This window comes from Lampetra planeri, chromosome 8, assembly GCF_965212315.1.
Source record: "Lampetra planeri chromosome 8, kcLamPlan1.2.h2, whole genome shotgun sequence".
Taxonomy (NCBI): Eukaryota; Metazoa; Chordata; class Hyperoartia; order Petromyzontiformes; family Petromyzontidae; genus Lampetra; species Lampetra planeri.
The window spans coordinates 7,414,612-7,432,274 of NC_136114.1; the positions used below are offsets into that span (position 1 = coordinate 7,414,612).

The 17,663-nt window shown below is 42.7% G+C and overlaps 1 protein-coding gene across 1 annotated transcript in view; it reads left to right on the plus strand.

Moving 5' to 3' along the window:
- The window catches only part of TNPO3 (transportin 3), a 68,801-nt gene that overhangs the window by 32,424 nt on the left and 18,714 nt on the right, over nucleotides 1–17,663 (plus strand). Inside the window, exons 12-19 of the mRNA XM_078596835.1 lie at nucleotides 482–673; nucleotides 1,540–1,631; nucleotides 2,429–2,505; nucleotides 5,660–5,720; nucleotides 9,192–9,332; nucleotides 9,893–10,009; nucleotides 13,224–13,318; nucleotides 16,507–16,663. Of these exons, the coding sequence (XP_078452961.1) occupies nucleotides 482–673; nucleotides 1,540–1,631; nucleotides 2,429–2,505; nucleotides 5,660–5,720; nucleotides 9,192–9,332; nucleotides 9,893–10,009; nucleotides 13,224–13,318; nucleotides 16,507–16,663 (932 nt within the window). The remainder of the gene's footprint in view (nucleotides 1–481; nucleotides 674–1,539; nucleotides 1,632–2,428; nucleotides 2,506–5,659; nucleotides 5,721–9,191; nucleotides 9,333–9,892; nucleotides 10,010–13,223; nucleotides 13,319–16,506; nucleotides 16,664–17,663) is intronic.

The window sequence follows — 17,663 nt, forward strand, 5'->3', positions numbered from 1 at the left end:
CTATTGAACAGAGATGCAATATGAAATGAATAATCGGTCTTGTACATACCCAGGCTGTGTGTTCTGGGCTGTCTGGCATGAAGAGCACTTCTTTATGGCACTGGTAACGTCATTGCAATGTCACTCCTGTGTGTTGTAATACGTCAATGCATTGACTGCTGTGGTGGCTGTGCCTGACCGTACACTCAATAATCTTCTTTCCCATTTAATGAAGTCAGAAAGCATGACCTTATACAAAACATTTAACACCAAAGGATCAATACATCATCTTTTGTGAGCAAATTAGCATTATTGCTTGTATGGGCATTAGACCCAACCAATGGAACAGTGATGAGTATTTAATGGCTGCTTCATAGGGTTGAAGGTAATGGACAAGGCTGCAGTAGATTTTTTTTTTATGTGTGGAAAGATTCGTCATTTGTTGTTGTAGTTATTTGCCATTCAACAGCTTGCATGACCCGCACACTGTGCGTGCGTGCAGAGCCGGTGCTGAACTTCTTGACCAAGGGCCTGCGGCAGAAGGAGCTGGCGTCCGCGGCTGCGTCGGCCGTGCAGAGCATTTGCTCGGCGTGCCGCGACCACATGGCCGTGCACTTTGAGGGGCTCCTGCAGATCGCACGCTCCATCGACACCCTGGGCCTGTCGCACGAGTCTGCCATCGGCCTGCTCAAGGGTACGTGCACTTGACGCAATACTGCCTGCCCCTGCCTTCTCCAAAAAAAAAGTTTCGCTTGCCATCACCAATGACTGTATTGCATTAAATTATGGCACTTCACTCTTTCTTGCTAAATTCCAGCACTGAACATTTTAATATCGGTTTTTGGCTATCATGCGATGAACATTACTCTCATATGCGGAGCAGATGGGGAAGTGTGGCTCTCTGCTGTGTGAGCAGAGTTCACGGAGGGATCTCAGAGGTAGCTCTGTCGGGTGTCTGCTCCTGTGGGCCATTCTATAACATGAAGTTGCACTGCGCTGGTGGAGATCTGAATGGTTACTTGGTCTCATGAAATAATGCCAATGGCACAGTCGGGATAAAATTGGGGGAAAGTTATGAAAAATACACGTAACCCGCCAATGCTTATATTTTACACTGTTAATTAGAAGATTGCAAAAGTTTGCAGGTAATATTATTTTTCATTTGGGAAACAGCAGCTGATTCTATCCTAAAATAAATTATCCTGAGATTTGATTCTGTTCCCTTAGCGCTTTCAAATGATACACTAATCTTGCCTATAAACAGCTTTTGACGTGTCTGCAGGAGCCATCTCAATTTACATTAACTCTCCATGCAACAAAACATGTGTTGAAGGAAATGTCGGTCTGGACTGTGTGTGCAAGTGGTTTTGTTTAAACAAAAAAGCCCCTACATTTGCTGGGAGTATATTTATTAACTCAAGGTACCACTATGTTATGTTACGCGATGTCTTAAGCTGCTAAGATAGCAATAAATGACTTCGCGGTCGATTTAACATTGTAGATGTGGATGTGTGTTTTGGGAAGTGTTTGGCCTGCCTTGGACATTCTATATTATTGCAGGCACCGCACTCGTTCTGGCAAGGTTGCCTCTGGACAAGATCTCGGAGAGTTTAAAAGATCTCTGCGCCGTTCAAGTGAACGCACTAAAAAAGGTGAGCTCTGACCTAAACAATGTACCTGATAGTGTTCAGCTCTTCTAGCAAGGTATTCCCATGTACCCGAGTACATCACCTGCAGTTTCATCCATTTATACATCCACAGAGTGACTGGGGGTCATGAACACCTTTTGTTTGAAGTGCCGACAACAGTTGTGGATAGTAGTTCATGATAGTTGCCCCAACCCAGTTTATAATACATGACATGACTCCGATTCTTACAAAGTATACGTTTGTAATACTGCTGCATATTGTTTGGATGACCTAGATAAACGTATTGTCTTGTTTTCAAACTCCTGTGGCCGCCTCTTGTCTGCAAGCCAATTTTATCCACGGTTTGGTCTGTGTCTGGCCTTGAATTATGTAAGAGTTGAACTGTTGTAAATTAATCTTAATTTCTCTCCAGCAAGCGCGAATTAAACCCCGGTAGGATGTCGGTGCCTCTTTTTTTAAACACTTAAAACAAATGGCGTGAAATATTGTTTTAAGCACTTACGATCTTTAGAATAACGTTAGTATGATTGTGTTAAACGGTTTTAAGCACTCATGAACTTAGAATTCCGTAGGTGTGCTGGTTTGGATAAAATATTAAATTATAAGTGACACAAAGTAGGTGACTTATCTAGTGATGGTCTCTATCTCATAATTATATGCTGCATATTTTCACCTTTTAGCCAAAAACCCAAATGACAAACCCAATGTACGTATTGAACGTTGTGGCAATTGGTAGTAAAAGCATGGGCGAATTTATTTGCTCATTAACTAATGTTTGGATCTCGCGTGCTTCCACGTAGCTGTTAACACTGGAAGCAAGCAACGGTGTCTCTACTGATCCGACAATTTGGCTGGATCGTCTGGCAGCAATCTTCAGGTGAGTGAGTGGATTTGTGTGTCGGTTTCTCCTGTGCCATGGGTGCTTCTGATGTTCCCAACCGCTAGGAAACGTGAGCCACTGTTATCGATTTGTTTTGGTGGCATGTCAATGGATGCAGGTATTCAGATGTGATCTCTATATCGTGCTTGCAGTGGTGCTTTATCATACCAGGAGACCCACATTATATGACTACGGTTCATTTTGTTGATATGGAGATAGAGAAAAGTATGTAAAGCGGTCGGCTATCGCTTCATCCATTTGAACATTTTAATATACTTTACTGAACGATTGGTACTGGGCAATATAATGACCTCGCAAATGATTACGTGTTCTAGTACTTTCCAAAATGGATTTTTTTTTTTAAGCATGTCAACTAAACTGGCAGCAATTATTGAAATTGGGGCACTGCTTTACAGTAAAACGAAATTGTAAAAAAATATGAATTTAATATCATCAAGTTATTCTCCTAAAATGCACATTTTACTTGCATTCTAACCATCTTTTTTTATAAGATATATTAATTTGTGCAGCAGCTGTATGCTTCAGGCTGACATTTTGAATGGGGATGGCCAGAGGTCGGTGAAAAAAACTACTTCAAGAGCCGCAATGCATGCGAATATGAGACGATGGCCCTTAATAAATAACATCACGATTCGGTCCTTAAAGAGCCGCACGTGGTTCCGGAGCCACATGTGGCTCTGTAAGGAGCAGCACTGGAGCCACACTCCAAGCCTGTCTCAGAGCTTGCTATCCTCCTAGACACGAGGCTATGCTGCTTGGTGTGCTTTATCCTGCCGTGTTCAATAAAAGAACCGTGGCACTCTCCCCAAATGCAGGGCCAGTCGGGGTGTCCACCACTTGCCAGTTGCATTCACACAAAGGCAATGAAATAGGCTTCTTACGAAGTGCATGTCTAATGAAGCCGTGCGACTGATTTATAGATATTTTTTATTGAGTGTTTAATGTACAGCACAATTCGCTTAAACGGCCTGTCTGCTTAACAGTGGATTGATGGAGGCAGCTCAGCAACCTCCCTTCAACTACGAATCTCTTAAGCTTCATTGATCTCGGCGGTCACGAAGTTTTTTACAGCAATCGACACAGTGGCTGCCTCCTTACTAATTGGAACAGAGGGTCTTAACAAGTAAACCCGTAAAAACAAAGTTTTTCACTATAAATCCTTTATATGCGTGGCATCGGGGCGGCTAGAGTCCTCTCGTCCTCTGGCTTGAGATGGCTGCCACCTATGGGGTCAGATGATTGTCTGGCAGCATTAAACAAGTGGTAATTACATATTTATTTATTTTTCCCTAAACAGTGTAAAATTTTGGACATTTTTTTCTCACGAAAATGCATTGTCACGCACAACGAGTCTGTGTGCAAAATGTCAGCTCGATTGGATCACGGGAAGTGGGTTAAAAAACGACCGAAAGATGTGCACGGTCCTAAGCAAGCAAGCGAACTTAATATAAAGGATTTAAAAAGTGGCAATATCCACTTCCAAAGAGCTATTAAGCATTCTGGGAAAAAGTTTCATTCGTAAACTTGTTCTCACAAAAGTTGGCTATCAAACACAAAGAATATTAAACAGATCTGCCATAATAGCTGAAAATAAAAAATTACCATGGCGCACTAGTGCACGATAGACTCCGTGTTTAGCCACGAGGTTCAAATTACGAGTGATACACACGATCACTTTTCTTTAGTTTTTATCACAGAAGCAGAGCAAGGCTTGACAGGCTTGTTTTTGAAAGAAGAAGCGCTGGTGGTTTTTTTCATATCAGTGTGAGCTCCGTGTAGCTACTGCTTGGTTTACATTTGCTTGTGGTTTAGTTGGGTTTCGGTTTTTTTACACAATGACTTAAAGAAGTTTAGCAATGTATGTCTCACTCCTCAACCAATCGCTAACACCATCGCACATGCTCCCGTGCCTCACTTGAATGTGAACCGTTGGCAAGTGTTTTTTAAGTACACAATCTGACAATGTGAAATGTCTGACTTGTATCTGACAATGCTATCAGTGACGTCACTGCTAGACCACAGATTAGACTTGCAACAATGCATGCATTGTGTTAACAAAGAAGGAATTTTCAATTGTGCCAAATTATCAATCTCATCTCACCCTACATTATCTTGGATATTGGATTTGAGTAGATAATGCCATTTGTGTTAAATTTTGTTATCCATATTTGGAAGAAGGTCCATCAATATTTCACAGGAAATTTGTACTTTACTCATCATTAGCTCAACAGCTGCTTACATTCCAAAAAAACTTGTCGAGCATGGTGAATCCCTGATGCATCTCTGATTTAAGCACTGCTCTGTACAGTAGACATGTTTAAGTTTAGTCTGATGCAGCTCAGAGTTTATTGCTCTGGAAAACTTTCGTGTTTGTTTAGTTGCAACATTGGTGCCAATGGCCGCCTCGTCCCTTCTGACTATCATGTAACATTTTGGCCGATTTTCTTGGCATCCATCACATTACTCAAGTATTCTAAGCCATTGATAAATTAAAATGTAAATATGGGGGAGGAATTCCCTGCACGTGATGCCAAACACCCCATGCAGATCCTCTCTCTAAGCACGTTTATTATAGTCCACTCATCCACACCAGCCAGTTGCATCACTAAATGTGTTTGACCGCTGTGCTTCTTTCAGTTGACAAATTATTCCACCGCTTAGAGATAGGAAAATGGTGGTGGAAGCAACTTGTCCGGTGGTTAGTATAGGATTTGCCAAAGTCTAATCCTTGTGACCCACCGCGGGTCGGCCTTTTCCATGTTCAACATTCTTATTCGTGAAAATATAAATGAATTGCTGACCTGCTGCATGCATCTGGTGATTAGTTGATACAAGAACTCTATCAATTTGAATCAGGATTCATGACATTACATGGGCATGTGTAACAAATACATTTGAACGGAGAGATTTTTTTTGTCTGGTATTAACCAAAATGTGTGCGATTAACCAAACCAATAGATAAATCTGCTGGGAAAGCACTTTGTGTATTTTAAACTCGGGTGCAAAATGTCATACACTCACGCTGCCCAGCTGGGACAAACCTTCAAAGTGATCACCTTAAAGCTACAGCTGAGCTTTGTCTAGCTGTGTTGACGAAAAAATAGTAATCGCTGGGCTCGACTGTGTGCAGGCATACGAATCCCATCGTTGAGAATGGTCAGCTCCACCCGTGCCAAGCAGTCATCCAGGAGGTAAGTGGAGCTCCTGCAGCAATCTGCAGTCGAGTTATGTTGCTATTGCATTTGGTGATTGTCACGTCCGAATGCTGAGGATTATCACTTGACTGTTAGTAACAAATAACACGTGGCCAGTGTTGGCGAAGTGGCTGCATGAGAGTGAGCCCGGGGCCTAATTCCTAAATTGGTGCACTTAGCTTAATTTCATGTTGAACAAAACTATCTGTAGGCATGTTCAACCACAGCTTTTAAGGATTAAAATTTTTCTTGTCAGATTTTTTTCACATCATCTCTGTTGCATATTGTTAAAAACGTATTTTTTCCCCTAAAAACTTAAACAGCTGGGCACAGTGTCAATTGATTTTCGTTCTCATTTTTGAGCGCTTTACAACCTAAGGTTAAAACTCTTGATGCATTGGCTCTCTGCATCTGGACATCTGTAAACAGGAGGTCATGATAACTCATAGAGATGATGCAACGTTGATGAAGTTTTATTATACTTTTTTGCTATTAGTGATAAATGGTTTGAACAAAACATGGCAAAAGCAGCTCGAAGAGCGGAGTAGCTTTGCCTGCCAATGCCATGAAGTCATTTGGTGCAGCATCAGCTCATTGTGCGGCATGACACTTCTCGTTTTTTTACACTCACTAAATGCTTCCGAAGACAAACGTGTGTTGAAAAGTGTTATGTAATACATGTAGATGCATGACTTTGAAGTTGGCTTATGGTACATATTAGCGTTATTAAAAAAAAAAATGTATTTCCGATTCCTTGGCCCTACGCTGTTGCTTGAGGCAAGGGTCTTGCTCCTCGCAGGTGCCTGGCATCCATCAGTGGAGGTGTATTCTGCTAAGAAGCTGTGGTGTAAGGAATATATCCGTCTCAATAGAGCCGTGGATTTTGGGTGTCACTCATGGGGAATTAAATCTATCACTGCAGCCCCAAATTCCTCTTTTCTTGTTTTCATGCAAGCTCAGTCTTTTTTAGCCTTCCATCAGGAGACTGCCATGTTTAGTTTCACATATTTGACAAGCAAATAGCAGGAAGTGGGATTGTTTGTACAAGCTGTCTCCAACACCTGGATGCATGTTCTCGCTTAGCAGAGGCCAGTATGGCTTAAGTTACCTTTCTGGAGAAAATTGTAGCATTAAATGAAATGCTCAACAAAACAAAACACCATAATCTCTGATTAGAAAGCAGAGATAACTAAACTGAGCATAATAAACATTGTTACTTCTCAGTCATTGTGTACAGTTGAATGGTGATGGATGGCTGACTTGACAGTATTTGGATTATATGTACACATTGGCTGTCAAAAGAGAGGAAAGAATTGTAGTCTTTGACTTGAGCTAAAATAGTGCTACTGCATTGTGTTGTTGGCTGGAGAATTCCAAACATTTGCTCAAATATTCTGTTCTTGCCGCAGTCCACATTGCTGGCTTTGCTGGCAGTACACTTGTGAAAAATAGCTTTCTAGCTCATTGGATTCCAGCAGGATAAATACACATTGAGTCTGATCATTATTGTTCATTGGGAGATGTTGAGTGATCTGTGTGTTGCTCCGTCACCTTTCAATGTTTTAAAAACTGGCAGATGAAAAAAATATTTTCTCATGTCTAACATGACCAAATATGGCACTGTTGGCAACTGCAATTTTCTATTACAGTGATGTCTGGAATACAGAGTTTTAGGTACAGCCTGTGGTGTTTTATCAGATGCATCTGGAGGATATATCTTTTTTACATACACCTGCATTTTATAAGAAAATCTCAGCTGTTGTGTGTTTATGCTTGAGCTCTAGCTTATCAATTAGTAATACAATAACATACAGGCCTTTCTCACTGCTGGGGATAAAGGCCTCCACACAGCATGCTGGTCAAAGTGGTTGCGTTGTATTTCACCGCGCAGGTTGGCGAAGGGGTCTCAGGACTGGCTCCGATATTACTTGCTACTGATGTTAGCCATGAAGATTAATCAAATTGGCTGCGTTTCTGGGGCAGTGAGCTAACGACTGTGCTACCACTTGAGCCAAATATAAATTATTACCACACTTACAATTCACGGTCAGGTTGTATTGGACAAACAACAACTTCCAAGGACAATTAGGAATGGGCAAGCGCGGGATTAAACTGATGTGTACAACCCACAGAATAAAAACACATACGTCAAATAACGATGAATTAAAATCTGATTTGTATCAACACATGGATTTCAAATTTTTCTCTTTTAAATTGCCTCAAATTTTGATCAGTATATAATTGTAAATGTATTTTCTTTCTTCCATATGTAACCACGAACAGAATCGGAATATTTGTTGTGAATTTCATTGGCTCAAGCAACTACAGTAGATGATGGTTTACACGCCAAAGCATAAGGCAGCATTTTCCTGCTCATCTCTGTTAAACTGTTTTCTGTGAATGCTCTTGGTGTTTGACCCATAAAATACCAAGACCCAATTCTCCATGGACAAAATAATTACAAACACACAGGCATTTCAAAACTCTGGGAGCCACTTGGCGCTATACCGTGGCTACATGCCACTATTGTTGCTTAAAATGTAGCCTGCCGACTATCAGCCACAAATTGTTACTGTTGGTAGCCAGTAATAGTCGTTAATTTAATTAGTTATAAGGCCATTAGAGGCTCTAGAGACCACCAGAAGCCTCTTGCAAGGGAGACTTGTGCAGTACTTCAATCATTAGTGGTTTATGTACAGGCTCTTTTACGAGGCAAAAACTCATTTAAAGTTAGCTTATCAGTTTTCTTGCAGAGATTTAGTTTCATACCCCACTAGCTGACAAGCATCTGTTTGTGTTGAACCTCCATAAAAAGGGTGGTCTCTTTTCTGGTTTGGTAACTAAGTTGCGATTCCACTGGTTTGGGAAATTATATGATACAAACATTTAAAACATGTTGAATATAGCAAGGGCCACAGCCATTGCCTATTTATCTACAATTTTAGTGCCAGTGTTTATTATTCCCTTTTCCAAATCCCAATTATTTTCATTTGCAATGTTTAGAACAGTGAGTTGAGCTGTGGCATAGTGGTATTGCTTTCACTTCACTGCACCTGCCAACCTGCGTTTTATATCCAGCCACATCTAACATCAGTGATACGAGTTATGTTAATGAATCATGATAAATAAAGCAATCATCACCTCTACTGGCGTACCAATTCCCCAGGTTACTCTTGCATGGTCTGTTTAGTTCTGACCTGCAATAAATAAAATAATGTGAATATATGAATCGGTCTCAGGGTTCCCCACCTCACCAACCCACACTGACCAGCGTGGTGATGTATGGTCAAACAACCCCTATGAGCAACACGGCGTTGGAAGGCCCTCCATCCAGCAGTGGATTGACAAAGGGCAGTAGGTATCAATATCAGGGTCATTGATTCGCAATGGCTGCATGTCGCTCCGTTGGGCGGGTGCACCCTCCGCATTGATCGTCTGGGCACGTCGTATCTGTGTGTGTGTGTACAGATCTGGCCCGTGCTCTCAGACACGCTCAATAAGAACCAGGCCGACAACCGCATTGTGGAGCGTTGCTGCCGCTGCCTCCGCTTCGCCATCCGCTGTGTGGGCAAGGGCTCGGCGAGCCTGCTGCACCCTCTCGTGACACAGGTACGAACACGTGCGCGTGCGCGTGCACGCCTCTCACTTTAATGCCGCATCCATATGTGTACAGTAAAACCTTGGATTGCGAGCATAATTCATTCCGGAAACGTGTTTGTAATCCAAAGCACTCGTATATCAGTTGTGATCACGTGACGCTCGGCAGACAAAGCGTATACACGTACTACTCGTATTGCAAGACCTCGCTCGTTTATCAAATTAATATTTATTTAAAAAATGTGCTTGTCTTGCAAAACACTCGCAGACCAAGTTACTCGCAATCCAAGGTTTTACTGTATTCTGCTCAGGCCATTAATTGTGCTGTGCCCCAGTTACTCGGAACCACAAACTAATCCAACGACTTCCTTTGCCGCCTCCACCCGCCTCCAAAGTGTTTCATCTTCATAGCATTCGGTCTAATATCCCGTCCTCCATGCGCTTTCTGCCACGCCTGGCAAGCATAGAGGCCCGTGTCCCTAACCCATTACAGTCTCCATGACTTGGCTTTACAGCGAGGCCAGCGGGGTGGGGCTACCCTGACGCTGAAACGTTATTTTCTCTGGAACCAGATGGTGAGCGTGTACCAGGTGCATCCGCACTCCTGCTTCCTCTACCTGGGCTCCATTCTGGTGGATGAGTACGGCATGGAAGAGGGCTGCCGGCAGGGTCTTCACGACATGCTGCAGGTGTGCACAACGGCCTGCTGCACCCTTGTTGTTTCACAGCTGACCTGGCTGTGGTTGCAGTTTTTACCTTTGTTCCACTGTACAACTGAGCAGTGCTGAACCAGCCCGGTGCGGGTTGTTTTTCCACAACACAAGCCGAGCTGTGCCGCTGACGTCGCACGCAATGAATGGGTCGAGGTGTGCATGTCGATGACGCCGTGTCCTCACAAGGGTACTGAATGGCTTCACATGCAGCGAGCATGGGCATTAGCCCCCACCAGTGGCCCTGCTTGACCCTGCGCCAGATGTGACGTGTCTTGTGAAGCCAGCATATATCACAGTTTGGGTCCTGCTCAGCACCGCAAGTAGCCAGTGGAATGCCATCCGTACCATTGGGGGCCCCGTTCTGACTCGGCTCAGATGTGCCAGTCGAAAAGGACTTGGATAAGTGTTTGGTGACCTGTAATGAGTCGTAGATCCGTCTTTCATCAACTTGCCCATCCTCGTTACATTATCCGGTACTGTAAATGAGCGACTTTTGTTGGCGGTTGTTTAAAAAGCATCAACCAAAAAAACTCATCACATTTGTGTGAATAGCACTGCCTACAACAGAAGAATGTATTTGAGGCTGACATTTGAGGCAGTGGCCTTTCAGAGCAGTTAAAGAGGGAGGGAACATTGATTTTTATGTGGAGATTGCACTTTGCGCGTTGTGGAAACCTTCTTGAACTTTATGAAATTGCCCAATTTTTTTCAGAGCCCCACGTTGTGAAGTGCATTCTCCCAAGTACAACTCAATCAACATCCCTGCTCTTTCTTAGCCCTCGAAGGAGGGCCACTGCTTGAAATGTCGGCTCTTTTAATATATGTTTTCTCAAGTGCTAATAACGAATGTAATGGTGGCAGCTTGGAGATGTCTTCATCCATCAGTGGATGACCACGGCTGATGATGATGGTTGTGGTGTTGAATAACCTGCGTCAAGCGTTTGCTCACTGCATATAAATATCCTACCTCATCTGCAATGTTGCTGTTTCTCCACTTAATTGATAACGGCTTTTTCTTCGTCTTCTATGCTGCTCCCTGGAACCGTGTTCCTTTCCAGTTGCGTTAATTTGATTAAAATTCCATCACTTCTACGTCTGGTGAGAACAGGTGGCTGACGATTCCTGTAGGGTGTTCGCTGCTGCACCACATTGCCTCGGGAGGGTGGAAAAAATGTAGTCTTGTCAACTTGGGACAATATAAAAACACGAATGTGCATAAGCCCTAGTCTCGGTGTTCTACATGTGTTACTTTTATCAAAGCAAATGGGTCATTTGTCATCAATGTAGCTTCCCAGAAACATTTGTTTTGGTTACACATATTTTCATATTTTGGCACACGTAATTAATTTCTTCCAAATGGATTTCTGCGAAAACATTTCCTCGCAAAAAAGTGAGTGTTGGAATAAGTTAATGATCCGTTCAGCTTTCTGCGAGCAAGTTGTGTACAAAACTGTTGAGGCCCAAACTCCGTTTGGTTACTTTAATATATGGTGGCCTAATTATGGACAATATAAAATGTTAAACAAAACACTAACAACCTTGCCTAAATTAAACCCACCTGGATTGAAACTAAACTCATTGTCTTCATCTGTAAGCCAAACAGCACTTGCAGAGATCATGCTGCGTAGGTCTTCGTGGTTGTGCTGTAGAGCGCTGTGATGCATTTTCTGGTTGCACTGCATGCCGCTCGACACCATCTCCTACGGTTTTGCTCCTCGTGAAGAAGCTCCCAGGACAAGGAGCAAAACGCTGCCTGTCCTGCCGAACAACCCGTGGTACAACCCCAAAACACATCGGAGAGCAAAACTTGCGGAGTTTACACTTCAGCCCATAGAAAGTTAAGACGTTTTAAAAAAAAGAATTGTAACACAAAACAGAACTGACCGCAACCCATAGCTGACACACACCATGTAGAAAAATGTTAAGCATACCAGTGTGGGCTGTTGCAGAGTAGTACGCTATTTTATTTTGATGCAGATTTTAATGTTGGATGCCTTTCCCAGCTGCAGTCAACTGCCTGAGAGCAGCATGTGGTGTCTTCTCGTTTTCCTCCCAGTGTTTCATTTGGCTCTTGCTGAAGGTCAAAACAGTAAACAGTGTGAAATGCAGTGGTCTTTCTGGCCATAACCAACAGTATATTAACAAAAGACTGAACGAAAGAGGCTTGTGCCTTGTACATCAAAGGGACTTCACGCATTCAGTTTGGAAGTACCGCTCGGCAACTCTGTCATGATCTAAAAGTAAAAAAAAAATCCTTGTAAAACAGCACACTCATTCATGCAGTTTGTTGTTCGGATTAAGTTTACCGAAATAGAAGCTCTTGGCGATTAGTGCCAAAGTAATCTCTAATGGGAGAAATGGTACACTGCAAAAATGCATGCAGTTCCATTGTTGCCTAAGCCCAATTATCAGAATGTTCTCAGATCTTGTGCACCCTACCCTTGGTAGGGCATGAAATATATTTCGTTAATCATGGACGCACAGAAGAACATTGGAAGACTTGAAATAACATAGTTGGGTGGTTTTCAATGGGTGAATGTGGAAACCTCAGACTTCGACTTTGCTGCGGTTGCACAATTTGTCCTTAACGTCTGGCATTACACCTAACATAAGGCCACACCTCAAGGGCCCTTCCTATAGAAGTTTACATACATCTTACCTTGAGGTGTGGCCTGATGTCAGGTGTAATGCCAGACGTTGGGTCAAATTCATGTGTCAGCCATTGTTTATTTTCATCTCGTGTTTGGCAAAAACTTCCCCATGTCTCCGTTACCCACAACAGAGCAAATCACCGGGGCTGTGTATTTTAGCTGTTTTTCTCAGGATGTGAATCAAGCCTATTGTGTTTCTCCAAACATGCCTACAGCAAAAAATTGGCTTAAACAGTGTCATGTTACATGTATTTATGTTGAAATTCTTTCGCACCGTACTAGAGCCAGCCGTGCAAATCGGAGGTGCAGATATATATCAATGTTCATGCATAGAGGAGGCATACACAGAGGAACCTGTTACAAACTAATGTTTAGTTACAAGTCTGGAGCTAAGCACATCATGCAATAATTGAAATACAGCTAAAGACGGCGTCTTAAATTGTTTCCGATGAATTACTGTGGTCGGTCTTTGTTCACCAAACGGCAGTGTATTGGTAGTGAAATGTACGTACATTGTCTGCACGCATGGGATTCCTTAGGCCTTCTGTGGCCCCACATTCCTGCTTTTGGAGCAGCCAAGTGGACTGCGCAATCACCCGGACACGGTGGATGATCTCTTCCGGCTGGCCACAAGGTGAGGACATGACACCTTGAAGATGTGTTGACTGCCCGCCACTCGTGTGTCTGGTGTCATGAATACAGTTTGTGCTTCCCAGTGTCACCATGTATGCGTGGACTGGTTTTTTTCTTTCTCTCTTGGTGGCATTTCACAAACATTCAGTGAAACAGGATTTGCTATTATTAAAAGTGCCAATAAAAAAAATATTAGTTAAATTTTCCCAGTGAAATATGCTCGCTCTCTTAAAACAGTAATATAACGTTTCCAAAACTTACTGTGCAATCATAGTGTGCAGTTTCATTGGCGGTATATTTGTTTTTCATTTCTTTTTGCGTCCGTTTTGTTTTTTGTACATTTTGGCCGCGGTGTTTGAATATTCAGAATGGTGTTAATCTACGATCTTGCAAACGCTATTTGCTGTTGATAAAAAAAATAAGCGAATGTACTTGAAATAAGATTTTACTTGCTTCTGCGCACATGTGTGTGGCCCGCTGTAGTAGAGCGGCTTCCCCTATACCCCCAGCTTTTATAAGCGCAGCGACCAGAGCTATCACAAGGATCATCAAAGCAATGTTTTGTCATCGAGTTTTTTTTATTCAATGGCAGATTGAAAGGAAATAGGATGAGCCTCTTTCATATCACTGCAACATACACACCCAATAAGGCAACTTTCCCATCGTCTTTTTTGGCTTAGTTATAGCTTTCCTATGCCACATGCCATATGTTGACGTACGTATATACGTGCACTCTTAAACATAGAGACGGTTAAATCCTTGACGCGCCATGCAAAGTAGTGGCTGTGGCAGTAATAGGCACCTACTTGTGGTCATGACCTGTCAAAAGGATCGGATGTCTCGGTCACAAAACGTAAGGGACACTTGAAGTGCCTGTGTTAGTGACACAACGTAAAGGACTCAATCTTTCACACTTTGTCTGCAGAGCTAACTTAGGAAGCACAAACTGACCTCTAAACTGTTCACACTTTCTACGCTTTTCTTAACTTTTCAACAGAATTCTGTGTAATGTGATTAGCACTCAGATCAGGCTATAAAATAAGCCAAGCATCACATTTCTGTAAATGTTTCAAAAATATATCAATCTTAAAGAAACATTCAAGTTCACTTTTCTATCCTCTTTGACTTAAAAAACTGGCAGTAGCTCAGAATACAAACAAGCTCCATCAAACACTGATTTGCAGTAATTTTGTTAGCTTTTTATGAGTGAGTCATTGATCAGTTGCATTATTCGTGTATGCGGGCATGACGTTTGTCTGCCATTTGTGCTTGTTTCACAACTGTTAATTTCACAGAGTTATGCCACCTTATTCCCAGTGACTGAGATGTTGGCATGTTGGTGCACGTGAAGCTGCCTCGGGCCCTGCCCCCCAACCACGATTGAACAGAAGCGGCGGCGTGGATGTCTGAGCAGGCTCACGACACGCACCGCTGCACCCGGCACTGACATTTATCTTGGGATTGTAGGGCTCTAGCAGGAACACCTGGGGCGTTGCTTCCCGACATCGGATCCCCCTTACTTGCTAAATTTCAGACCCTCTAATCTACAATGCATGCCTCACTGCTCCTTCGAGATAGTTGGAAGTACTGGCCTTGTCCAGAGAAGTTTCGCTGTATTCTTCTTTGTTAAAATTCTATACGAAGACATTATTTAATGAAAGCTTTGTTATACTCCCATCATGGCATTGCTAAAGAGTTGAGTTATTTATAAAACAGTGCTGATAAAACCTGCACATGTATTAATGATGCAATGAGACATCTGTATTTGATTCCCATTTCTTGTCTTTTCCCATGTGGTCTCATCTTGTAGATCACAATCAATCCCCATGGATACACTTTAAAATGTTTCTGCTACAAGCATATGTGTAATATTTTGGTTAATATATCCCGGAAAAAAAATCTTTCTACCTGTTTTTCAAAACACGATGCACAATCTGACGCGACGGCATGCACCCCGTGTCAGGTATATGTGTCATAGCGATGCATAGCGACGCACTGCTCCATGCATCTGTGCCGTGTCCTCTCTTCTCTCGCTCCAATACTCCGTCTCCCCATGCTTTGTCTCACTCTCTCGCTTCAGACATCCCTATGATTCGTCTATCTCCACCTCTTTCCAGGCAGCCTGGTGCTCAATGATGCGGCTGATGATAAGGGGCCCCTATGATGCATCATTAGCGTATGTCTGACCATGTTACGGGAAATGCATAAAGTGAGAGAAGCAGAGACGCAGCACAGAGATGTATGGAGTTAGACGAGCAGAGGTAGATGCAGCGTCATAATGGAGTGCGACGCCAAGAGACACATGACGCAGAGATATATGTATTGAGAGAAGCAGAGAGACGTCAGATTGGCAGCCGCATTGAGAGAGAAGCAAACAGCTTAATAGACATGCAGTGACAAGCTTTTGTAGCACAGATCAGAGAGGCATTGAGGGAGAAATAATAGCGGAATTTAAGAAGCATACATAAATTAATATATGCTTTTTATGATAGGAGGTAGCATTCTCTGATTTAATATTTTCCTGGATCCAACAAGATTTTTTTCTCACCGTCTTGAGGAATGGTAGATTGAGGTTTCAATGTAATAACTAATTAATAATTTCCAACCCTTTATCGATCTTCTGCTGGATGAAGGTCTCTCCACACCATCAGTCATGTGTGCAATTTTCCATACGTTGCCATGCTGGTTTGTGCAGATTGGTTAAGGCAGGTAGGAGACGGTTCATATACCACTCGCCACTGATGTTAACTGTGGCTGGGATTCCAATTCATGTCACCAGATTTGCAGCATAGTTTAAGACCCACCGCACCTGTACCCCACCCTTCACTTTAAATATTTCACCTAATAATAAAAAATCTTTGCTCATGATTTAATTAATGTTTGGTGTAGCTCGTATCTTGCTGGCTCTGATATAATAGTTGACAATCCACAGTCTTATGGAAGATGGACCACTGTTTTACTTGCCATTCAACAAATACTGAGTTACAATTCAGATGGTGCATATTTACAGATCCCGCACCCCCCCAGAAGGAGTATTTGGTGAACTTATCCCCAATGTTGCACAAACACACGACTTCTTATTTGAGAGCCTTCCACTCTCACACAGTTAGGGCCAACCCCCCACCCCACTACGGAGCGACCAGCAGTGATTTCAACGATGGCCGTCTCCTCCTGCCGTGTCGTGCGCAGGTTCATCCAGCGGAGCCCCGTGACGCTTCTGCAGAGCGCGGCCATGCCGGCCATCTTGCAGTGCGCTCTCGTGGCGGCCACCCTGGACCACCGTGACGCCAACTGCAGCGTGATGAAGTTCGTGCGCGACATGGTGCACACCGGCATCGTCAATGACGTGAGTGTCGCGACCACCAACACCACCACCACCACCACACCGTTTTCTGCTCTTAGTTCTTTCGGTAAAGTCACGTAGGTAAAAAAATGAAATTAAAATTAATAAAAATAAAACAATAAAATCACGACGTTTTTTTAAATTAATTTTTATTTCATTTTTTACCTACGTGACTTTACCGAAAACTAAGAGTATGAATCCTTGCAGTCACGAAAGCTTCAAATCTAGAACCATTTTCTGCATTGTCCTGTAGCCGTCATCCTTGAGCAAACCTCATCCACGGAAGAAGGCGTCGATTGCATGGCGGCTATTTCCCATGTCGTTTTTTTCTCCCGAAGCAAACGAGTCTGTGTCTGATTAGGAATGAAATCTTCCTTAATCATTTTTGTTGAAGCTCCTTGTCGATTCACTGCTTGTTTCGGGCTTCCCCTTGCCCAGGCTAATCATGGGGGTTTAAGCATTCGTGCAGTATTTAACGTGCTGCCCTATAAACCTGGTGTTCAATTCCTGACAACAGCTGACATCAATGGCAAGAGATATCTGAAATGATCCCTGGCTCCTTTTCCCCATTGCCCAACCCACATTGACCAACGTTGTGAAGTATAATAAAAAAAAACCTTTATAATAATATATGTAAATGTGTTCTTGACAGGAAGTTCACAACAGGAATATCCAGCTTGCTTGCATGTCAAAGTTATGGTCTTCTGCTCATAGCCTGAAATAGCTGAAAATGTGGATGCAGTTTCTTTGCAGAACAACAAAGAAACTGCATCCTGGATGCATCCTACCGTTGCCATTCGTGCTGTAACTTTGATACATGTTTGGGTGTAATCAGTGCTGCTGTGTGTGTAGTTTTATTTGTTGCTTTGTATCATTGTTTGATTCAGATTTTTTTGTTTATCTTCCTGTGCCCATGTGAACGTTTTTCTACGATTTATTAAAAAAAAAAGATTGCCCCGACAAAGCATCGGCTTTACAGTACAAATTGTCCTCATTTTCAGCA